At 40.7% G+C, this 26,065-nt stretch overlaps 1 protein-coding gene across 1 annotated transcript in view; it reads right to left on the reverse strand.

Moving 5' to 3' along the window:
- Positions 1–26,065, reverse strand: part of PID1 (phosphotyrosine interaction domain containing 1) — a 250,053-nt gene that overhangs the window by 144,491 nt on the left and 79,497 nt on the right. The window contains exon 2 of the mRNA XM_007114949.4: positions 838–984. Coding sequence (XP_007115011.1) covers positions 838–984 — 147 coding nt within the window. The remainder of the gene's footprint in view (positions 1–837; positions 985–26,065) is intronic.

Here is a 26,065-nt window from a genome sequence, read left to right on the forward strand (position 1 = left end):
CAGGACATGGAAGCAACCTAAGTGTCCGTCGACAGACGAATGGATAAAGAAGATATAGCACATATATACAATGGAATATTAGTCAGCCATAAAAAGAAATGAAATTGAGTTATTTGTAGTGAGGTGGATGGATGTAGAATCTGTCATACAGAGTGAATTAAGTCAGAAAGAGAAAAACAAATACCGTATGCAAACACATATATATGGAATCTAAAAAAAATAATGGTTCTGATGAATGATTCTGGAATAAAGACACAGACATAGAGAATGAATCTGAGTACACGGGGAGAGGAAAGGGTAAGCTGGGATGAAGTGACAGAGTGGCATGGACATATATACACTACCGAACGTAAAATAGATAGCTAGTGGGAAGCAGATGCATCCTACTGGGAGCTCAGCTCGGTGACTTGTGACCACCTAGAGGGGTGGGGTACGGAGTGTGGGAGGGAGATGCAAGAGGGAGGGGATGTGGGGATATATGTATACATATAGCTGATTCACTTTGTTAAACAGCACAAACTAACACAACATTGTAAAGCAATTATACTCCAATAAAGATGTTAAAAAAAAAAAAGAAAATATGGCGAGATTACTATTTCATTCACACATACCAAACTTATGTTTTTATTTGAACCGCAAAATGATGAAGAGTGCTGTATCATCAAGAAAAATAAAGCAGGGTATGGATTCAGACTACCATCACTCAATGAGCTTATTCTGTTAGTCGTTTGATATTTTCATTCCTAAAAAAGTTATCACTTTGAACAAGAGCCTTAAGGGTATACATCCTTTTGTCTGTCCCCCCAGGAGGTACCCTGATGGCCATGTGCCTCATACCTTGCAGCCACTGTGAGTCCTGGTCTTCATCAGGGGCGTGGTTGTGCACAGCTCAATGGCCTCAGGCTCATGGAAAATGACTGCTGGCAGAGGTTCCTTTTTCAGTGTTAGGACATTCAACTTAGACTTCAGCATGGTCTGAAAGTGCTGGAAAGCAGAAAAAAATAAGCCAGAGTTAAATCATTTGGAATTATACAGGGTGCAACTGTACAGCAAACCCAGTAGCAAAATCTTTGTTTTATGAATTCTGTTTTACTAGAGCAGGCCAAAAGGTATCGAGTGAAATAGAAGGAAAAAACCGTCAGGACACCACCAAAATGAAACTGTGAGAGACAGCCAGCCCCTACACAGATGCCATGAAAACATGGGGCAGTGGTAGAGTCACCAGGACCTTGCTCTGAGAGGTTCTTCCAAAGTGATACGTACAGATGAGATTCTAGACATGTAATCCATGCTGAACTCAGCAAAATAAGTGAAGATGTTGGGAAGGGGATGTTACAGGAGATACTTTGGGGAAAGTCTAGAGGTAATGAAAAAGGAGAAGAGCTGATGAAAAACACACACACACAGGACTTCTGTTTTCTGCCTTCTCTACGTCTGCCATGCATTGGGTGTAGAACTTTAGAAAATTCGCTGTTTCTCAATGGACCATTTTATCTGCTGCCCCAGGCCAGGACTCTAAGTAAATATTCATTCTATATGCAACTCCTGTTGGCACTAGTTTTGAAATATGCCCAGAATCCAGCTATGTTTAATCACCACTATCTATCTATATACCCAATCCAGGCACCATCATTGTTTGGTCTATTATAGCAGCTTCCAAACTAATCCTGCCATTTTCAACCTTGCCACACAGCAGCCAAAGGGGATCCTTCTAAAATCCAACCATGGCTGTCACTCTTCTGCCAAAAGTCTCCCAAGTCCTCCTCTTCTCAATGAAAAATTTCAAGTCCTTACTTTGGCCTGGAAGCCCATGCATGATTCAGGGACCCAAAGTGGCTCTAGTCTCATTTTCCATCCATTATCCTCACATTTACTTGGGTCCAGTAAATGATGAATGACAAATTCATGTCAATAATCTAAAATTTAAAATTTTTTTTAAACTTAGAACAGGATTAAACAGCAAATTTAAAAAAAAAAAAAAAAAAAGGAAGAAAAACCACCATGATTCCAGAGAGAGATTCATGGAAGAAAAGAAAAACCTTTATTGTCAGTACTTTTAATGGCACTTTTTTCTACTTTTTGAATGGAGGACATTGATTTTCATTTTATACTGGGGCCCACAAATTATGTAGCTAAGTTTGGTACACATCAATACTCATTCCTGTCTAGTCCCTGCCCCTGCTTTATTATTCTTATCACTACTTATCACCACTATGAAGTGTATTTTATTGTCTTTCATTGTCCACTAGAATATAAATGCCATGTAAACAGAAGCTGTTTGAATCAATGAAGTCTCCCGAGTACCTAAACCATCACCTGAAACCTCACAGATGTCCAACGAGTACTTGTGGAAGGTAATGCAGGTAATAAAGTGAAAGAAAAATACACAGCACAAATGTAAAAATAATGATCTCTAAACCAGGGTTCATGAAGTATACCTGCTCACTACTTCATCCAACTTGATCTTTCTGGACCTGCTATGGTTTGTGAAACAAACACAGTACCAAAAGAAGTGAATGCTGACATATATACACAAGTACATTCACCTAAATATAAATCACCAAAACCAGTTCCCATACAATTCAATATAAAGGCAGCAGAGGTTTTGAAATCTGTATCAGGACAAGGCCTGCATTTCACAAGTCCACACAGAATCTTCTAGAACTCCAACTGACCACTTTGATGATCAGTTTTACATGTTAACTTGGCTAGGCTACCATGCTCAGATAGTCAATCAAATATTAATCTAGGTACTGCCATGAAGGTACTTTGTGAATGTGGTTAAAGTCCGTAATCAGTTGAATGGAAGTAAGGGAGATTATTTTAGATAATCTGGGTGGGCTTGATTAAATCAATTTAAAGGCCTTAATAGGTGAGCTGAGGCTTCCCTGAAGAAGAAATTCCACCTGTGAATAGCTATTTCAGTCTATGTCAGAGTTCCAGCCCACCCTTCCTGACAGCCTGCCCTAAGGATTTCAAACTTGCCTAGCCAGCCTCTACAATCACATAAACCAACTCCTTGAATAAACCTCTTAATATATATCTCCTAGTACTTCTGTCTTTCTGACTTAACCCTAACTGATAAAGCCACTTTTTAGAATACAAAGTTGCCAGCTCTGATATTTTTTAAATGGGAGAGAGACTTGCACTTAGGTCTCCCAAGAAGGAGTAGTGATTTGCAGTTTTTTATTTTATTTTATTTTATTATTTTTTGTGCGGTACGCGGGCCTCTCACTGTTGGGGCCTCTCCCGTGGCGGAGCACAGGCTCCGGACGCGCAGGCTCAGCGGCCGTGGCTCACGGGCCCAGCCGCCCCGCGGCACGTGGGATCTTCCCGGACCGGGGCGCGAACCCGCGTCCCCTGCATCGGCAGGCGGATTCTCAACCACTGCACCACCAGGGAAGCCCCTTGCAGTTTTTTAAATGTAAGGAAATCTTCATATTAATTGCATAAATGCAAGTCTTCATATTAATCTGGAAGTTTCTAACTTTGCTCTTAATTGATTCCAGTCCAAGAGGGTGCGGGTTTAGGGTTGCAAAGTGGTCTGGGAAGAGCAACAGAGATCCCTGGGAGGGACAGCTGAAGTTAGTTTGCCTCTGTGAGCAACTCTCTGGAGCTATGGGATGAAGATGATAAAGGGAGAGGGGCTCAGAAGACAAAGTAATGAGCAAGTGGGGACACTCTCCCTCGGCTGCCATTTTGCTGGCGCTCTACGAGAGGTACATGAAACTGAAGCTCAACTCAGCCTGACTCGTGCCACACGGGAAGGTCCCAAAGATGGCACTAGGAGTGGCCCTGTTCTCATGCGGGTTGGACAATCAAACTGCCCAGAAGTTCTGAGACTGGCTTCCTGCCCCCGCTGTAATTCCTGTCAGAACCAAATGGTTCAATTACTAGGCACACAGAGAGACTGGAAGTTACAGATGGGCACATGTAAGGCCCCCTTGCCTGGGAGCTAAAGTAAAAGAAATAAGCTTTTCTTTTAACTCTAAATTAGGGATAGGAAAATAAGGGAGCTCAAATTCCAACTTCAACACAACGTGCTGTGTAATCTCAACTACATAATTCTTCAGAGTTTGGGCATCTCCAGCCAGGTAGATAGCTGCCCTGTAATCACTCACCAATCCAACCCTCCACCTTTACTCAACACCCCCACTCAGCCAGCACTGTGAGAGGCACAGCTGGAACAGAAATAAAATGTGAACCTCTGCTTGAAAGATTTCTCACAATCAGTAGAGACTGTTAAATCAAATGACAGCTACAATTCTACAGGAGAAGTTCCTTAGAAGAGCTAAAGAAAAAGGCTAAGACAATATTTGAAAGTGAAATAGAATGTTTTTTTTTAATGTCTTTAAAACATTAAAGAAAAAAAGTGGTTTTTTTCTTTAATGGCATTGTCTTTTTTGTCCGCTGTGAAAGGATGAAAGTAAAGAGGGAAATAAAATGTAGATTACGTGATGAATCATTGAGTCTACAACAATACATTCTTGTACAGAACGTCAACATTTTTATGTAACTCTGAGTCTGCCTTGTAAACCTTCAGTGGTCGAAGTGTAACAGCTAAAGCTGCTTCCGATAAGAACACTCTTCTGCCCCTTCCTTAGGGAAACTCCTCCACTACCATATGCTGCTTTGTGAAATGGGGCTGTCATTCATAATTCCCCACCCCCTAACATTGGGAAAGAATATGTGACACAGGCTGACCATCTGAGTACCCCCATGTACCTGGCCAAAGGAGTTGGTTCAGATGAAACTCAAGATTGGCTGAACAGAATCACCTGGGAGGTTGGTATGTAGATTTGCTAAATGGGGGTAAAGAGTTCAGAGCTGCTGCTGACCTTCTCTTCCCCCCAAGGTCCGTCTGTGAATGGTAACACCACACAGAGACAACAGGAGAGCTTAGAAACGGAAAGGCACAGATGACAAAGCTGAGCCCCTGGATCCAGCTGCATCTGACTCAGATCTATCCACAGACTTACTGACAGAATGAACCAATATAGTGCCTTTTATGCTTAAGTGAGCTTGAGTTAGGTGTCTGATCCTAAAAATCCAAAGAGTCTCACCAATACGAAACTACTTTTTAATAAAAAATCATCTGTAAAAATAAAACAGAGATAAAAATTTTAAAAGGACCTCACAAATGTTAATCTGCATAAATGAATAGCAACATTATCTTTAAAAAAAAAAATAGGGACTCTTGCTACTTTTTAATAAAAAATCATCTGTAAAAATAAAACAGAGATAAAAATTTTAAAAGGACCTCACAAATGTTAATCTGCATAAATGAATAGCAACATTATCTTTAAAAAAGAAATAGTGACTCTTGCACTTAGTTATTTGAATAGGCTGAGCCTTAATGACCAAGCACCAAATAATAATCCAAAGAAAGTATTATAGTCCCTAGGTTATTAATATTTAAGACAAAGCTCTCTGAGCTACTGCCAAAACAAGACGAATCCCAAGTCTCAAGAGACAGTCGAATACTGTACCTGAAATAATACACAATTCTTGCTGAGTGGCCAAGACCCGTTTGCTATAACCAACTCTGTCAGAACTGCATGGCCTTATACTTCCTGGGCCTCAGTTTTCTCATCTGTCAACTTTAAAATGCTTGTTATGACCAGTCAAAAATAATATCACTTGTTCTTTGCATGGACATACAAGTGCAATAAAGATAATGCAGCCTCAAATAACATAATCCAGTAGCATCATGAAAAGGCAACACAAGAGCAATCTTAATAGAGTAGCTTGGAAAAGCTACAGTCCCCAAATGAGGGATGCACAGGGTTCCATAAAGAAAATGTGTTATTCATTCTTAAAGAAGGGACGTGAATAGTGTTGTAGAAAATTAGGGCACTGCCTAGGACAAACTAAACAAAGCTCTGCTTTCTACATTTGGTGCTTTATGTGCGATCCTAAAATAGAGCCTCTAAATCAAGTCCCATTATGCAGATGGGGTAATCGCCATGCCCTGTATAATTTTACAGTTGGCGCTTCCTACTCCTATTCAGACATTAATCTCTGACAGTTTAGCAGGCAGGGATTTACATATTTTACCAATTCAAATCCAGTGTATCTCACCTTTGTATTGATTCTGTATCCAAAATACAGAACTTCTTTGGAAGGCAAATCCTGCCTCCTCTTTTTCTAAGATAACTGGAACACTGTCTTCACACAAATTAGAGGGAAGGCATTAAAGGTTTTCATCCCTGGCTCACCTTTGCATTTTGAAGGCTGACTAAAATGGTCAGTTTTAACTTGCAAATTACTGATTCCGTAATGCCCTAATCAAGCTTCAAAAATATTGCAAACGTTCTCAAGAGAACCACAAGGAACAAGTGGGTGAATGGAATTAATGGAAAAAAACTCAGTACCCCAAACAAATGTTAGTTTGTACAAGTGTACAAAAATCAGTAGGGCTTTGACTTTCTACACATAATCGTATTATTACTTTAGGGTTCTGTAAGAATTAGTGGAACTCAGTTGTAGTTTCCTTACATTGTATACCACTTGTCTTTTAAAAAAACAAGTGTATTCAGGCCCCACATATGAATAAAGAAACAGGTGTGATGACTTTTGTGTCCTTTAATAAATTAGATCTAATAATCTTTTGCTTATAATTAAAGTATATTCTCAGATTTCTGCTTTTAAATATTTATTCTAGAACTTTTACCCAAAAAAACCCATAAAAATGAGAAAAATATTTTGTTAAATAAACAGCAAATGATTTGTTAGATGATTAGGAGTAATTACACGAGTGAATAAAAGAAAATTTTACTTAAATTCAACTTTCATTTAAACACATTTTAGTGCAAAGGTTTTGTTTGTTAGTTTTTGTCCTTTTTAAAAGTAAAGCAGGGTTGGATAATCTCCCCAAATCTAGTAGGCATATACAAAATTGCACTATTTTATTTCAAGAATTAATTTTTTAATGCAATTTGTGTTGATCTGGTATTTCAAGAAAAGAAAGACATACACCAATTTGGCATGCAGCTTCTTGCTGCAAATTATCCTAGTAACTGCCATATTCAAAAAAGTTACAGCTTAAAGGCCTACATCCAGATATTCATAAATTTAAAAGACTGTCTATATCTATTAAACTGATAGCTATTATTAAACTAACTGAAAATACTCATGTTCACACACCCATATTTATTCATGCAGTTTTAATTATGGAAGCATTTCTTTTGAACATCACAGATTCTCTCAAGAGATTATGTGGGAGAAGCATAAAAATAACTCCATGCCCACAGAGTATGCAAAAAGCACCCAAGGCTTGTGAAAGACTCACTCAGGGGTGTGTGTATGTGTGTTTGTGTGTATCTACTTATTTATTTTTTGTTACTGATCTGAAATACATACATAATGCACATGCACACACAAAAAATACCTATGTGCTGTATCCCTAGCTTCAGTGGTTTCTGTAATTTTCTAAACTATTTTTGTATATGTTAACAGTTAAACAATTTATTGTTGAACACAGGTTGCAAGCTCACAGCCTGAAGGCATATTTAGCTTGTAAATAAGTTTTATTTTATTCACAGACTGCTTTATGATCAAAATTTGAAGTAGTATTCAAAAACTGAGATACATATGATTAAAATTTGCATTTCTACTTCTCTTGAAAGATCGGAATATCTACAAAAGCAACTTGCATTCCCTCAGGGCAACAATGAGCTCCAGCTCTTGTTGCAAACGCCCTTATTTACCTAGGCGTTTTCCTCTGCAATTCACCATGGTCCCTCCTTCCCCCAGTGCCAGATTTCCCTTCTATACTAAAGACCAGTGGGACTACCCTGGTGGCTCAATGGTTAAGAATCTGCCTGCCAATGCAGGGGACACGGGTTCAATCCCTGGTCCGGGAAGATCCCACATGCCACAGAGCAACTAAGCCCGTGCACCACAACTACTGAGCCTGTGCTCTAGAGCCCACGAGCCACAACTACTGAAGCCCTCGAGCCCTAGAGCCTGCGCACTGCAACTACTGAGCCCATGCACCACGACTACCAAGCAGCGTGCTGCCTGAATGCCTAGAGCCCATGCTCCACAACAAGAGAAGCCACCACAATGAGAAGCCTGCACACTGCAATGAAGAGTAGCCCCCTCTCGCCACAACTAGGGATAGCCCACGTGCAGCCACGAAGACCCAATGCAGCCAAAAATAAAAAATAAATAAATAAAGACCACTGACTATTTATGCCTTACCAACTTCACTCCTATACTTGCTTGACCCTTACAGGCATTTGAATTTGCAACCCCTGATGGAAAATGACAAATGCTAGGAGCATAGAACAAAAATTCCACCCACTCATGAAAAAAATTCAAGTACAGCTGAATTAACTCATACCTATATTTAAATTATGAATATTCAACTAACAGAGTGTGAGTGAATGATAGAGAGAAGTAATAATAAAATGGGCCAATTGTCTGGTCATTCCACATAATTAAGTATGGGATAGGAATAAGCATTTAGAAATCTGTTCTTCTCTAAGTTATTCCCACATGCTCTTGGTGGTATGAGTGTCTTATTGCACTGAATTCAATTAAACTGCTAAAGATCAATATTTTTTACTTCATTTTCAATCCAGATGGAGTAACAGGAACCAAATAGATCCTGCCACCTTAAACAACCAAATAAACTAGAAAAAAAAAGGGTGAAGCAACTGTTTGTGAGACACTGGATATCAGGCAATGAAGGACAGTGATCTCTGAAAGATGTGACACAAATGAGATAAGTTATACAATTGTCCAGCTTACTACCTTGAGGGAGTTTGCAGGCTGCCATGAAGGGAGGAGAAAAACAGGGCACAGCAGAGTCCCTGAGCTAAGGTGACAGAGATGAAAGCCCAGGGAGACAAATAAAAGGAGATATCTGCACACAGAGAGAACTTTGGAAATCTGCCGAGTGTCCCCTTAAATATTCAGTTGTGTACTAATCAGAGTATACATGAAAGGAAACTAACCAAAGGAAAAGAACCACTGGAAAGAACTAGAGATGAACATGCTGGTGCTCACACAGAACCCGCAATATTGTCTGTTTCCACCAATGAATGGAAAAACTCATGAGTCATAGGGCACTGGGTAGAGTACTCAATGTCTAGTCACAGTAGTAGGAAATAATTAGCACTAGACTAAATACCACTCTGATTCCACCTGCAAATCGTTAAAAGATGATCCAAAATAATCAAAGTACTTCAGAGTAATTTACCTGAATTCCACAAACATTGTTGAAAAATATTTATAGGATTACAAAAATATCCAGCAACCAACAAGGTAAAATTCAAAATGTCTAACATCCAATCAAAAATCACCAGGCATGCAAAAAGGCAGGAAAATAGAACCCATAATAGAGACAAATCAATTAATAAAAACCAACCAAAAATGACACAGATGTTATAATGACTAGGTAAAGACATTAAAACTGTATTTCATATATTCCAAAAGGTAAGTAGAGATATTAAAGATATAAAAAGATCCAAATTTAACTTCTAAAGATAAAAACTATAATGGTAAAGGGGAAAAGCACACTTGGTGCTACTAACAGATTCCATTATAGAAAAAAAAAATTGGTGAACTTGGAGACATAACAATAGAAACTATTCAAAATGAAACAGAGAGAAAAGAAGAAAAAAAATGCATCAAGGAGCTAAGGGACAACTTCAAATATCCTGATATATGTATAATTGGAGTCCCAGAGGAGAAGTAAGGAAAAACAAGAAAAAAACTGAGGAAACAGCTAGAAATTTTCTAAATTTGAGGAAATTATAAACCCACAAATACAAGAATCTCAATAAGCCCCAAGCAGAAGAAATAGAAGAAAATTACACCACAGCAAATCAAGAATTCTGGGTATAGAATGAAGGTAAAATAAAATTGAAACAATTTATTGCCAGTGGACCTTTTCTATAAGAAATGTTAAAGAAAGTCAGTTGGGCAAAAGAAAAGATGAAAATATAGATCTATAAAAGGAAATGAAGAGCAGAGAAGAGGGTAACTATATGGACTAATAAGTTTCTTTCTTATAATTAAAATTCATTCAAAGATAATGAATAATTATCTATAATTTATAATAATTATCAGATAATTTTGACTATTCAAATTACTAAAAATAATAACAATGTGGTATGGGATTTTAGCAGATATAAAAGTAAGATGTATTGCCACACTAGTACAATGGCCAGAAAAGGTAAAAATGGAAGTATACTATTGTAAGGCTCTAACAGTATGTATGACGTGGTTTAATATCATTTGAAGGTAGGTTGTAATAAGTTAAAGGTGTATACTATAAACCATAGAACAATGACCAAAATAACAAACCAAAGAATTATATATAAGTATAAAGAAGATAAAATGGAATCATAAAAAGAATGCAGAAATAGAGGAAAAAGTTAACCAAAAAAAAGATAAGACAAATAGAAAACAAATAAGATAATAGATTTAAAATTAAACATGTCAACAATTATATAAAATGTAAATGGCCTAAATATACCAAATAAAAGAAATATATAGTGAGATTAAATCAAAAACAAAACCCAACTCTAGGCTGCCTATAAGAAATTCACTCTAAATATGAAGAAGCAAATAAATATGATAGACCACCAGGATAAATAGACAAAAAACACAAATACGGTTGGCAATTTCAATACTGCTCTCTCCAAAATTGATAGAATGAGTAGACAGAAAAGCTGTAAGGATATAGAAGATTTGAATAGCATCATCAACCAACCTAACATGACTGATAATTATAAACCACGTTGCCAAAAAACAGAATTCAAGTGTACATAAAACATTTACCAAGAGAGACAAAATGCTGAGCCATGAAAAAAGTAAATTTAGGATTCAAGCTATACAAAGTAATAACAGAAAAATACCTGTAAAGTTTCCAAATATATGTAAACTAAATAGCACACTTCTAAATAACCCATGGATGAAAGAATAAATCAAGAGGTAAAATAGAACTTAGTTTGAACTGAATGAAAATAAAAACATAATACATCAAAAATTCTAGGATGCCACTAAAATGGTACTTAAGGGAAATTTTATAGCATAAATGCCAGTATTAGAAATGTAGAAGAAAGTTCTCTATTCAATAAACTCAGCTTCAAACTTAAGAAAAAAAAGGGAAGAATAAATGAAACCCAAAAGTGAGTAAAAGAAACCAAATAATAAAGACAAAGGAGAAATCAATGAAATATGACACAGAAAACCAATACAATCAACACAGTGGCCTATCTTCAAGTTTACTTAGTTTTCCTTTGGTTGTGTCAAGTCTACTGACTGATGAGTTCATTAAAGTCTGTCTTCATCTCTGTTACTCTGTTGTTGCTGTTTTTGTTCTTGTTTTCCCTAGCAGTTTAATTTGATTCTTTCCTGCAGTTTCTCTTTGCTGAAATTCCCCATATGTTCATGTATGCCCTCCACTTTTTTCTCTAGAGTCTTTGATATACTAATGACAGTTATTTTAAACTCCATACTCAAGTCGCCACTGAGTCTGGTTTTACTAATGGCTTTGTCTCCTCACAATGGAGAAGACAAATTGTTTTTTCTCTTGATTTTTTGTACATCTTATATTTTTTACTGAATTCTAGACATCATTTCAGTAGTGTAGTAAATGCATTTATTACCGAAAATGGACCACATTCCTTCTACAGCTTAGTGAGCATTAGTGCAGTGTGTCAAGTCAGTCTAGCCTGGAAATAGTCTGGGTTTGGGTTTTATTGCTGTAGTACAGACTTCAATTCCACCAGCGTTTCTTTGTCTTTAGGGTGGGGTCTAGTTTGCTGGGAAGAACGTCTCAATATTCCTGCTCCGCCCTCAGCTTTCAGACTCCTCTGTACACCTGAGTGAGAGAGTCTCTCTTGACACTTCTTCCCTGCCCCTAAAGGTTGACTGAAATTTCTTGATACTAGGTTCTTTGTAGGGCACGTCCTGTGTCCTTTAGTCTTGGAAATCATGCTCATTGACTTTGCTACAAGGGACCTCTACTGTTCTGGATCCAGGTTGGTTTCCCACCTTTCCCCTAGATGTAGAGGATTTTTTCTTCTCCTCTCCACAATTTACAATGGGTCTTCACCTATGCACAATGGGTCTTCACCTTCAACCACCATTTCTTGACTCCTTCACCTATACCTTCACCTAAGGTAGGATTTGCCACCCTACCTTAGCTGTGAAATCTTATGCTTCTCAGGGAGAAGACTGAGGTGAGGCTTTGTGCCTGATAACCACACGTCAAGGGAGGCTTGCTCTGGCCTGTAGCCTGCCCCTCAATCCCTCTCCTGAGCCCCAGGGGCGGTCAGTTTAGAGAAGGCTGCAAGACGGTGTGACTCCCCCATGGGTATACAGCCACCTTGGGTTCTATACGCTTGTGCTAGCCCATAATTGACCTTTAGAAAATTGTTAATAATTTTAGCTGAATTTTTCTTGCCTTCTTTTATCACAGGCTGTCTTCCTCCCATCCTCTTCCACACGTGAGCCATAACTCATGTGTAGTCGCTTTTTGGAGGCCTTATTTTCGTATATTGCAGGCTGGTTGGATGTACTACGACCCTGGCTCTTTGACGGATTCGAGAGAAGCTCTGATTTTCTAAACTATCTGTCTTTTTCTTGTTGATAGGATGAAAGTGGTGCATCCTAGGCAAAGGCATAAGTCAATTCATATTTTTAATCAGTTAAAAACTAAGTGCACTGAAGAACGCTTTGTGTTCGGGAGATACACATAAAATGTTGTGAGGTGCATCATCTATCATTTCCAAAGGTCCTTTCCTCCAGACCCTGTTTCTTTCCATCTCAGATATTTACGGTTTCACCAATGCTGACTACGATCTGATTGTGGTCAGTTTCCCACCTCCCTTCTCAGATATCTCTTCTTAGAGATATATTGGTCCTATCCTCCCTCATAAATAAATGTAGAAACATAAGCCATGAAACTCTGTGGGAGGAACTAGCCAGCAAGACAGACTACACCTTCCAGATGAACCAGACCAACTCCCTCATTTCACTGATGAAGGAAACAAAGCCCAGAGGAGTGAAGATTGTGTAAGATTCCGAAGACTGTTTCTCACATTCCCCCAGGGGACTCCATTCAGGCCCTGAGTGTGGCCCCAGGGGCACCTAAATGTTCCCATTTGAAATGCTTGGCTTTACGGTGTCAGTAAATACCCTGCTCCTCAGGACCTGGCAGATAAATGTTCTGAACACACAGACATTTACGTCTACACACATTTGGTTTTATTTTCACTTCATTTTTGCTAGACAAAATTCCTCTATAGGACAATGTTTTGGTTGATGCAGGATTGAACATTATCTTGGCAGGTTGGAAGGAAATTTAAAACAATTTTGTGCCCAGGCTTCAAATGGTCAGGAAGGTGACATGCCAGAGCTTTGGCAAGACCAGAGTTTGCTTTGATCAGGGGTCAGTGGAGAGCGCTACGCTGCAGTCATCTACAGAGGACCGAGAATTCATTTGCTACACGTGATACCTTTAGGAGAGTTTTTTAAAAAGAGCAAAAGTTAATCCACATTGAGGGACACAGCAACTTTAATATTTTGTTGACTGTCCTCTCAATTATGATCACTTCTATAAAGGCTTTTCTGAAACTCCTCACCTCCCAGCCCGGGTAGAATTAACCTCTCTGTCTGCTTTATGCCTGAACCATACCTGTACAATAGTGAGTACCTGCATACCACCTATAACACCTGAACGTACTGTTTACAAGGTTGTCTTTTCTTCGTAACCCTCGTCCCTCACAAAGCACCTGACACAGAGCAGTCACGAAATAAATATTTAATGAATAAACGAATGATTAAGTGAGTAAAGAAAAACAACATAATTGGAATTTTAAAACAAAGCCATCAAACTACACACACGCCCAAATCACCCTGTTCTCATCTTCCTTCACTTCCTTCCATTTCTTGACTCCACACCACAGCTCACTACCATCAACTAGACTGTTGCGTTCTGAAAATCACCTTGGTAATGATCTCTGGTCCAAGTCCACGACCAGACAACAATCCAGCCTCACGTGTAGGATGCTGACAGCTCTCAGCCAAAGGAACCATTACTAATGGCCATACTTGGTTCACAGAAATCACACAAATTTCCTTGGAAAGGAAGGGCTCCATGCCTGCAGCCCCTCAAGATCCAACAATGTAGGAGATGTAGGCCATCTCTCAGGCCAGTCTCACCAAACTACAATAGCAGCAAAGGCTCATCTTCACCCAGTCCTGGCAGAGATGGCAAACCATTTCAATGCGGAAAATGACTCCCTCTTGAGTAACAGCCAAAAGGTCCAAACATCTGAGGAGGGGTTTTCTGCTATTCTCCAAATGGTTTAAGAATGGAATTTCCTTTCTTACTCCAGGGAACCCACAAGCAAATGTCAACTATGTTATCAACGCAGCACATGTAAGAAAACAAGGAAAGAGCCGGAGGAAGAGAGGGAGGGAGAGGACAATTATTTAGAGAAGTCTTGATCAAAAAAATAAAATAAAATAAAGAAAGGAAAAAAGAAAAGAAAGTGTACTACTTCCCTAGGGCTGCCATAACAAAGTACCAAAAACTGGGTGACTTGAAACAACAGAAATGTATTGTCTAAGAGTTCTGGAGTCAAGAAGCCCCAAATCAAGGCGTCAACAGGGCCATGGTCTCTTTGGCGGCTTGAGGGGAGAATCCTTCCCTCCTTCTTCTAGCTTCTGGAGTCTGCTGGTGAGCCCTGGCATTCCTTGGCTAGTAGATGCATCACTCCAGGCACATGGCTGTCTTCTCTGTGTGTCTTCACATCACGTTCCCTCTGTATATGTCTGTCTCTGAGTCCAAATTTCCCTTTTTGGTAAGGACACCATAGTGGATTAGGTCCCATCCTAATGACCTCAGTTTAACTTGATGACCTCTGCAAAGACCCTATTTCTAAATAAGGTCACATTCTGAAGCAACAGGGATTAGGACTTCCACATGTCTTTTTTGAGGGAGGAGCAGGTGCCATTCAGCCCATAACGGAAAGAGAAGGTACTCACCATGTGGACTCTTCATGGTTTCAAGCTTATCTGGGCACAGATATTTCACTGGCCACTGCCAGTCAGTATTACTTGTTTTCACTGCACCTGAACCCAAGGTAATGCTAAACGCCTCAGGACCAGACAAAGAAAGTGGGCAGGACGTGACCTGGGCTCGTCTGAGTTCAGTGGATCTGAATCTGAGTCTAAGCCGCACAGTCGTGAAAATGCCAGTGGTTCAATAAGCAGCCCTGGCCCCCTGCAGAAGCAATTCTCCCCTGTGGTTAGTCTGTTTTCTAAGAGTTACTGAAGGCAAACTGCACCTGATACTTGTCAGCTTTCATCACCACCTTGTGCCCTACCTGCTCTGACCTTGCTGGAACTGGAACACAGTAAAGAACACATCTCAAACCTGTGCTGGTTTATTTTGACACTTACTCATTAATCCTCTCATTTGCTGAGTCAGAGACTCTGCTGGGCATACGGTGTTGAATACGACAAGCATGCTTCCTGTATTCATGGAGCTGAACTTCAACCAGGGAGACCGACACTGAGAAAGTAAGAGTTCCCCCACTCCAAACAGAAACCATTCGTCACCTTTCCTCCTATTATTCTAGTCACAAAGTGCTAAGAAAGCCTACAGCTGACACTCCTGGTGCCCTGCCTTTAGCCCTAAGGCCTTCCCATGTCTGGCTGCCCTGTGACTTCACCATCAGTACCAGCTTCTCTCTGCCAGGGGCCTTTCCCAAAGCCACAGAAGCAAGTGCAGTGGATGAACATTGTCGGGAGTCCTCAGTCAGTGAATGGCAGAGAGTCAGAGTATAAATACCCCAGCTCCCCATCCCTACAAGTGGTTTAACTCTGAGTTGGGGGTACTTTTTTGTTTCGGTTTGGTTTTAGGCTTGGTTTTTCACATTTCCGAGAACTTCCCGCAGGATTAAGCTTGATGACACAGCTCACTGCCTCCTCTCCTTCCCTGCCCCACCTCCCTGCTCCCCACCAATGTTTCCTGAACGTCCCAAAAGGCTACTTGCACTTAAATCTCAGGGTCTATTTCTGGAAGAACCCAAACTATTATAAAACCTCATTTCCCTTTAATTCATTTTTATTCAATTCACTAACTATTGATTACAGGCATTCTATTGGTACTTGATAATATTATGAGGTTCATAGTGAGATAAGGGAGAAAAAGCTGAAATACAACCAGCTTAAATACACTGCAGACATACAAATGAAATGTCTATAAGTATATAACAATTAAGTTTGCTGGAATTGGGTTAGGATAGGCTTTATGGAAAAAAGGACAACAGATCTAGGCTGAAAGTAAAGCCGTGTCTCTCAAAGTCTTTTACATAATCAGCCGCCTAAGGAGCCCTTTTCAGACTTTTTTTTTCTCTAATTGCCTCCCTCACCCCCCTGAAATTTTAATAGCACAGGTATATTGTGCATCTGTTTATGTTCTGTGGTACAGATATTCCCATTATAATATCTAAGTTTTTTTCCCATTCCAAGAACCAATTTTTGCCACCATTGAAAACGCATGAAGTAAAAAGGAGGGGAGGACGATACAGGTAAAGAAACACCTTGAGAAGTGCCAAAAGATATGAATGTGAATAGCTTACAGAGGCAGAGATAAGTAGTCCAATTTGGTCTGTGATAAATTAAAAATGGCTGCAAATTCTTTGACACCCCTCACCTCAAGAGGAAGGGTCTACGTCCTTCTGGTTCAACATTTAAGAGACTGGCAGCTTCCAGCTATTGTCTCTTCAACAGTAGGTCTTGGAATCTAGCCACCATGCTATGAGGAAGCTCAAACAGCCCCAAGAAGAGAAACATGCAGACAGGAAACAGCACAGCCCAGCTGTGCTCCTAGCCAACAACCAGCACCAACTTGCCAGCCACACAAACAAGCCATCTTGAAGTAGATCCTTTAGCCCTTGTTGAACTGCCTCAGCTGACCCCACAGAGCTCTGCCCAAATTGCAGATTTGTGAGCCAAATAATTGGTCATTATTGATCTACACATCTAATTTTGGAAATGACATGTTATACAGCAATACATAACTGGAACGTGGTGCTTGTAACCACTCCTCAAAGCTACCAAATCTCACAGCAAAGTCACTACACATTCACGCACCACAATCTTAACCAGGCTTTATTCATTGCTTTTGACTGGGCTGCATACTGAGAAACTCAAGCAAACGCTGGGTAAACAAGTTGGGTAAACAAGCTTAAGTGACTGACTCATTAATAGGGTTACAGGTCGTACTTTGCTTGTTAAATATATAATTTTTTTTAAAATTTTAAGTAAGGCTGTTCTTGTTTGTGAGTCAATTAGCTTGTCAGTAAAAGCTATCACAAGTCTTTGTGAACAACAACATTTTTGTATTTCCAAAAACCAGGAAGATAATAATATTTTCAAGTAATAAAGAAAAAAAGCTACCAGCCGTGAAAGAGTAGTTCAAAACAAGACAGAATCAAGAGGAAAATATTTTCAATTACACACGGTGGGCAAACCTTTTCCACCCTCATCCTGGAGGACAATAGAACGAGGGATAAAGGAAAGGAGTAAATAAGTGATTCTAATACACTCTCACCCTCATGTTACCCTAATCCCTCTCTGAGGGCTGCTGGTCTTAAATTATGTTTTGATCTAAAACAAACAAGACCATTTCTTATCATTGCTTCCATTCACCACCTTCAATCAAATATTGACCTAAACATGGGCCACTCAATATTATGATTCAGAGTTATTTAAAAAGGTATTTTTACAGGACTAACATGAATAATCATGGTATCACAACTGCATGATACAAATGACACACATTTCATTCATTTCCTCTCTCAGGAAACAGACCCAAGTGGACTTTCCAATTTTTTGCAACCAAAAGGAGCGTTTGGGAAGGATTTTTTCTTCCATAAAATCTCCTGCTAATGCCAGCTGAACTTTTAGGAGGAGAGGGAAATTCTGCGATTGCTTAAGATGGCTTTTACTACCCCATGCTCATTGCCTACTATCATGCCCCTCAAGTACAACACAGCTCCCTGCACTTGTTCCAAAAAAATAATATCTATCAAAGCTACAGATTCAAAGCAGGTGCATATTTAGCATATAATTTTAAACAACTTTATATTTCCTTAGTTGCGTTCAGCATGCTCGTAAAATCTGGATTTTTGAAGTTCCGTCCAAAGTTCCTACAACTTTTTTTTCTTAAAGACAATTAGCAAATTAAATTAAAAACAAGAAGGATAAAAAAACTTGACTCCCACCAGTGAACTGGCTTAGTAAACAACCTTGGGTCCGCGTCTAAGCATACATTAATTGGTTCCAGTTGGCTCAGAGATCCCCTCAGCTCATGGTCACACACCCAGCAGACTCTGGCCTGGGGACATATGATTCTTAGTTCCTGGATTCAGCACACATTCCCAATACAGCTTTTGCTATATGTTGTTTCTATTAGGTAACCAGGTCCTCAAATTCAAAAGCCTACATTCCGGCAAGTTTCAGAAACTTTAGTTGACACTGATAGCACTGATGATACTAACACAAGATCTTTTCCTATAACATTCATTCCACAGATGAGCCATGGTTGGCTTCAGTAATTCTTGAAGGATGTCTGCATCTACTATGTCATCTGTTAATGTTTTACTCAACCCTACCATGAAAAAGAGAAAGGAATTGTAGAAGCCCTAAATACCTAAATATTTCTTTTGTATGACAGACATTTTCACATGCTTTTTTCCTAATCATGCAATTAGCAAAAGGAAGCAAAATAACCTATTGTGGGCCAGGAGGAATGCGCCAGTGGGTCAAGAATACATTTAAGAAGCTTCACTTCTTCCACGACAGTGAGGGTCACTTGAATTTAAATGTTGGTTCCACCTCTTACTAGATGCATGAACTTGGAAGTTCACATAACCTTCCAAGCTGCAGGCTGCTCATCTGTAGATGGGGACATTTATAGTGCCTACACGTCACTGGGCACAGGTCCTGACTCAGGGCAAGAGCTGGGAAGTTAGCCATAACTGCAATGCAAATCATTACATAATTAATGTCATTCATTACTAGGCTTATGTTCTTCTTTCCTTCCTTTGGTTTTGGTTTTTGCTTTTCTCATTTCTCAATTCTTCATCATGTTACTTTCCTTTCCTTATTGCACTGATTTCAACATTTCTTCTTTTCATCTCTCTGATACACCAAGTGACCTATTTCCATTAGTGACCTATTTATTGACGGGTGAATTCTGCAGATTGCTGGTTTTGCCCTCTGATAAAGAAAGGATTGGGCTTCCCTGGTGGCGCAGTGGTGGAGAGTCTGCCTGCCGATGCAGGGGAACCGGGTTCGTGCCCCGATCTGGGAGGATCCCACATGCCACGGAGCGGCTGGGCCTGTGAGCCCTGGCCGCTGAGCCTGCGCCCCGAAACGAAAAAAAAAAAAAAAAAAAAAAAAAAAAAAAAGGATTAACAAGAAAAGATGTTGATTGGACAGGCCAGGGAGAATGACTACCCAATTAAAGCCCTGACATTTTACATCACCATCTTGCCTAACATTTATTGAACTGTATTTCAGGTGCTATTTGAGGTGTAATGACTCCGGAAATGCTTAAACCAACTTTGCAGAACTCCCAACTGAGGAACAAAGAGGTCTGATAACTTAGCCCACGTGTACCCAAAAGTCAAAATGCCCCAAACTGGGCTCCTTGTCTTCTCCAGGTCCCCTCCAGGAAACTTCTCCTCTCTCCAGGGTACCTATCTCAGCCCCAGCATCAACAAAGAGGTCAAAGAAAGAGATTAGGACTGCATTTTACTTCTCTTTCTTTCTTAAACTGCATAGCCACTGAAGAAGACTATCCAACCCGTTCTTTTTATCAAATCCCTCCACTAGTCTGCTTTTATATTATCAGAAGCTAAGGGGAAAAGGCAGAACCTCCCCTACTTGAGGTGGTCCTGAATTTATGTTGTGATTTTCCCCTCGGATTCTCTATCCTCAGGAGAATGACCACAGTATCACAGTGGGGAAGGCCAGGCGTGTGGCTGCTCACAACAGCCATCCCGTGTCCTGTCCCCTCTGGCAGTCATTAGTTCGTGTCTAGCCTAAACCAGTGAGCTGTGATCTCAAAAGCCATCTTGATTAACAGTGGTATATAAAGGTTTTAGCATATTTGCTTCAATTCATTTTTTAAGAAAAAAAATAAAGGTAATTCTTTTGTTGGTGATTATCCTATTTTCTCACATTTAATTTTTATTGTTTACCCATCTTTTTCAGTTACTCAAATCCTCCTTGAAATCATGCCTTAAACTCCATGGTTCCTTTTCCATCATTGGCCAGGATGAAAACATCCCATTCATTTTGCGTACATGTTTGTTAATTACACTCAAGTAAATGTATTTTATTACCTATAAAGGCATTTTGAATTGCCCAAATGGAAATTAATTTTTACCACTTCGGTTTCAAATAGAGCCAAACTATGTGGTCGAGGCTATATGTGCTCTAAAAATTCAGAGGAGGGAAGACTCTCTTATGGTCTGGAGGCATCAGAGAAAGATTTGAAAGAGAAGCGGACCCATCCATGTGCACTGGGCTTGAGTCAGGAGAGGGAGGGACGGCAGGACACATACACGGACCGCACCAAGAGCCAAGCCAACTCGGGGTGAGGCTCGATTAGACTTTACACAGACTAAGGCCCCAACCCGAAGCCAGACCCTCTCTGTAAACATCAGATACAAAAGCTCCGTCCAAAGAAATTGCATATCGTCTTCTTAACCACTGCCTCATTCACATACTCACCCCTCTGGTTTGCACTGCTTGGAATGGAGGGTGAAAATTCACTCCCCACTTGGTCCCAAGACCTTCAGTAACTCCTGCCACCTCTGAGCTCAATTCTGCTTCTCCTCAGCCTAAGGGTCTCAGCCCCCGCCCTATTCACACAAGGAAGGAACACCAGTCCAGAGCTTCCCACAGCCCTACGCAAAAGTGGGGCGTGGGGTGGAAAACTGACCCAAGGTTGGCTGGTCCTCAACGACAGAACCTGCAAACTGGGGACCCTCATAGCTCCGATTTAGCCCACACCTGGTCTTGAGAAACAGAACTAATTCACTTCCATCTCTTCTAAGACTTGAGCAGAGATCTGGGCTCCTCCCGCCCCTGATCTTATGCCCCAGGAGGAACGTGCTTCTTACTTAAAGCTACAAAGTCAAACCATTCAAATGGAGTGATGAACAGGAAACACCAAAGGTAAGTTGGGAGAGAGACACATGACTCAAAAGGAAGATGAAAGAACAAAACACCCTTAAATTTTTACAACATTTCTATACAGACGATAGCATCCTTTATAAAAACCCGAACCATTCTCATTACCAATCTATTAAGATGATATTTTCCCTTTAATGCAACATTATTATAAAACTCAGTCGTGCAAGATTCCCAGCTTCTTCTTTTTTTAAAAAAAAATTCTCTCCTAAAAGCAAAGGTTGCTAGATACAAAGTAAATGCCAGATTTTATCTGGCTGTATGAGAGAGAACACAGTCTGTTGAGCTGATTTAAGCAAAGGCAGCTGTGTGTATGTCATTTGTTTGTCCTGGACTTGGCCCTGAATGGAGCAGCACAAAGCTACAAAAAAGGCTGACCCCCTTCTTGACCACAGGACCTTTGCTCAGAAACAGCCCAATCTGCCCAGACTCACCTTGTCCCTCTTCTCCTCAGGACAGCCCTTCAGAGGACATGCCCCGCTCACCTCCCTGCCCAGCACAAGCCCAAATAGGCACCAAATACAAGACCCAGGTCCAAGGGTCTGGCTAAGTCTCCTGTAGTTCTAATAAATGCCGTAATTACATCCACATGCACTTAGTATACAAGTTCCAAATTTGAAGTCTCCTTCCTCTTTTAAATCTCTGCTTTATCAGATTTTACAGAAAGTTCAAATGATCTAATTTTTTCTGGAGTACCATAAAATTATGATTGACGTTTATAAGGATACACCTTAGGCAATGCATGAAACAGAGGTGCCGACTGATTCATCCAAGATTAAATTATCTTCAATGTGATTTTGAGTATTGTAAATATTGCGGTTTATTGGAAGTGAGTAATCTTTCAACGTGCATAATCTGTGTGCATAGAGAAGACATTAGGTAAATAATTATTGCTCAGTAAATATGCACTAATATTATGTTGGCAGTGTGACAGAACAAAGCTTTAGCAGAAATAAATGTCAATGTAACTAAGAAAAAGACTTTAAACCTTTAGCATGGTGGTTCTCAAAATATAGATTCCAGGCCCAGCACCAGCATCACTTGGGAACTCAATGGAACTGCAGGTTCTCATGACCCAACTCTGGGGATGGAGCCTGGTAATCTGCCTTCTAGCAACTTCTCCAGGTGATTCTGATATGCACTGATGTTTGAGAATCACAAGACTAAAGGGAAGCCTCATTAAAGAGACATCTTCTGATCAGGGCCTTGAAGGTCAGGTGAGCTGACAGGATGTTAATAGACCCAAGGACAGGAAGAGAAAGAACCCAGGGGCAGGAAGGAAATCTCATATCTAGGAACCAGTAGGTGCTCTAGTTTGGCTGGAATATGTGCTACAAAAAGGTGAACAGCAAAACATCATGCTGCAAAAAATAGATATGGGTCAGGTGAGGAAAGACTATACTATATTCTGCCATCCATGCGGAGTCCATGAGAACCTGGTGGGAGGGTCTAAGAAGATCAAAGCTACCCATCAGGAAATATTTTTGGGAGTCAGATTTGCTACCACATTATAAAATAACAAAGGACAACAGTAAAGCCAAGGACTTACACTGATGCCTTATCTCCAAATATTCCTCTGAGCAAGACATCTCCACCGATAACCAAAAGATTCCAATTCATAGATTACAATATCCTTAGCATCTTAATTTTACATTTAGAAGTCCTGAACCATCGAACTGCAATAGGTCAGCTTGGAAATGACGCTCTGCTTTATTTATCTTTGCAAACATTACCAGAGATATTTCTCCCCTAAATGACGAAGACGAGAAATATAGCAAGCATCAGCTGTATGAACAGATTACTTTTTATAATGAAAATGAATAACCCTCTGAATTTGCCTAGGGTGAGGAGGCTGCACACCATAATTAAAAGTAATAAAAGAGGCTCCCTAGAACAAGAGTTAGGTGAGTTTAGGAAACGTATTTAAAATCTTAGGTACTTAAAAGGCCACCAGTCCCCAGCTCCATTTTAAGCATCCAAGTCTCCGACCGTGATCTCTTATTAGTACCTGTGACCCTCAGCATCTTCAACTAGACAGGAACTTCAACCCACTCATCTGTCACCCGTTCCCTGTGACCCACCATCTCATGTCCTCTCAGCCTTCCTTACCCAACTTAACATCCAAGGTCACTCATCATAACAATTCCCCTCCATACACCTTTAATGACCACCTCATCAAATTCCCTTGGAAAACCAACCCTGGTAAAATACCAACTTTCTGCTCACGCCAAGGCTGCACACACAGAGATGCACATGGCTGGAAAACCCACACATCCATGCTGGCTGGTCTCACAGGCAGCCCATGACCATGAACCACAAGCAGGCCGTTCAGCTTGCTCAGCATTCTCTGCGATTCTTTAAGCATCAACTTTCCCCCTCTCTTATATGACTATTTTAACCTCTCCTCTTCTCCATCCTCACCCCCAGCCGAGTGTCCTGCTTCCTACTATGAGCTGAACTGTGTCCTTCAGAAGATATGCTTGAAGTCCTAACCCCTGGAACCTGCAGATGTGACCTTATTTGGAAATAGAGCCTTGGCATATATAATCAAATTAAAATGAGGTTATTCTGGATTAGGGTGAGCCCTAAGCCAGTGACCGGCGTCCTTCTAAGAAGAGGGAAATTCGGACCCAGACACACATGGGTCTATGCCACGTGACAATGAAGGCAGGGTTTAGAGTGATATGTACAAGCCAAGGAATGCCAGCGACCACCCAAAGCCAGGGAACAAAGAGGCGTGGAGTGGACTCTCCCTCAGAACCCCCGGAAGGAACCAACCCTACGAACACCAGGATTTCAGATTTCTAGCCTCCGGAGCTGTGAGAGAATACATTTCTACTGTTTGAAGACTCTGTGGTGGTTAATTTTATGTATCAACATGGCTGGACCATGAGGCGCCCAGATATTTGGCCCAACGATATTCTGGATGTTTCCGTGAGGGTGTTTCTGAAGGAGATGAACATTCAAATCGGTGGTGAAGCAAGTTGTTTCCCCAGTGGGCAGGGGCAGCATCCAATCAGGTGAAGGCCTGACTAGAACAAAAAGGCTGAGCCTCTCCGGCGTGAGAGGAAATTCCTCCCGTCTGACTGTCTTGAACTAGGACATCAAACTCTTCCTGGGCAACAAACTTAAACATCAGCTCCTCTTGGGTCTCCAGCAGTCCGGCCTTCAGACTGGAACATGCCTCCTCAGCTCTTCTGGTCCTCAGGCCTTTGGACTCAGACTGGAGCTACATCATGGGCTCTCCCGGGTCTCCAGCGGGCTGTCTGCAGGTCTTGGGACATTTCAGACTCCATAAGTGTGTGAGTCAAGTCCTTAAAATAACTCTGTTTCTGTATCTGTATACGTGCTATTGGCTCCGTTTCCCTGGAGAACACTGACTAGCCCAGACACCTCGTTTGCGGTACCTTGTTACAGTAGCCCTAGGAAACGAACACACTTCCTGTATCTCTAGGAAGCTGATGCAGAGAGAAGACGGCAACTCTAAGCATCTGTCCTGTGAGCCCCTGCCTTGCCTCCAGTTGCCATAGATACCCCGCCTATACTCCTAGGTATCACCCGCTAATCAGCCCACTTGCTCACTGACCCCATCCCCTGCTATCTGCTCAGACATATCATTCCAGCAACTCTCCCCCCTCTTACATCATTCATGTTCCCCTCTCTACAGGATCATTTCCACATGCAGAAAACACACTATAATTTCCTCCAGCTAAAAAAAAATATCCTCTTTGAACGTATCCCTCCTGACCCTACTACCAACATCTATTTTCCCATTTCTCTCATCCAATCTACATAAAAACTGAGTTTTCTCAGTTTGTTTACCCTCTTCTCCAGTTCCCCTCCTTCCACTTTCTCTTAAACCCACTCTAATCCGGGTTCTGCCGCATGCCTCCCATGAACTGGCTCAACAAATACTTGAATGACATACTGGTACTGCTCCATCACTGGGAATATTCTTATCCTTCACATTCCTATTCCTATTATTCCTACTGGTTTTTAAAACCATACCTACCTCATACACAGCACACATGACATATCACGAAACACACAGGATCACAACTCACGAGCAGTATGCCGGAGGTAAGTCATTCTCTCCAGATTTCTCCATCTTTAAAAGAGAAATGCTAAGAGTTGACTCTGAACCCTTCCTGACTTGACTTTCTATGACTGGCTTCCATTCATTCCCTGGTGGTCAGCTATGGACTACCAGTGCCTGACCCATGCGGAAAAACACTTCCATGATTGGAGACATTGGGGTGCGTGTACTTCTCCCCTGAAAGAAAGGGGAGGGAGAGAAAGAGTTGGAGAGGGATGAGAGGAGAGGAAGGAATAAAGCAAGAAAGGGAAAGAAGGCGGGACCACTCAAAACACTCTTCTGTTAAAGAAATATTCATTTTTATATCCTTATCCTAGAACAAGAAATGATCATATGAAATAATTGCTCCTCAAATCTCTTGGTCTTTAGTAAGCATGCTTTTAAATATTTATGTAAAGTCTATTTCTCTTCTACACTAAATTTCTCTCTATGACAATTACTGGTAACTGCTTCTCAAGCACCCCTCAGAACAAAGAGAATATATCTAAGGCATATGTGACAAGATTGAGCTTCTCCGCTTACCCCTAAATCTTGAGAAGAACGTGCAAAAGTCCTCTCCATATCCATTAACCCGCATCTCCTTTACCTTTATACAGAGCAGCCAGGTGTGGCTGCATCGGTTACTCTTGCACAAGAGCAGCCCTTAGCCACGGATGGATGGAAATCCACTTGAAGGTCTGTTCACCAAGCACACACCCAGGGAGCTGGACCCAACCCTACTTCACACAA

The sequence above is a fragment of the Physeter macrocephalus genome, chromosome 2, assembly GCF_002837175.3.
Source record: "Physeter macrocephalus isolate SW-GA chromosome 2, ASM283717v5, whole genome shotgun sequence".
NCBI lineage: Eukaryota > Metazoa > Chordata > Mammalia > Artiodactyla > Physeteridae > Physeter > Physeter macrocephalus.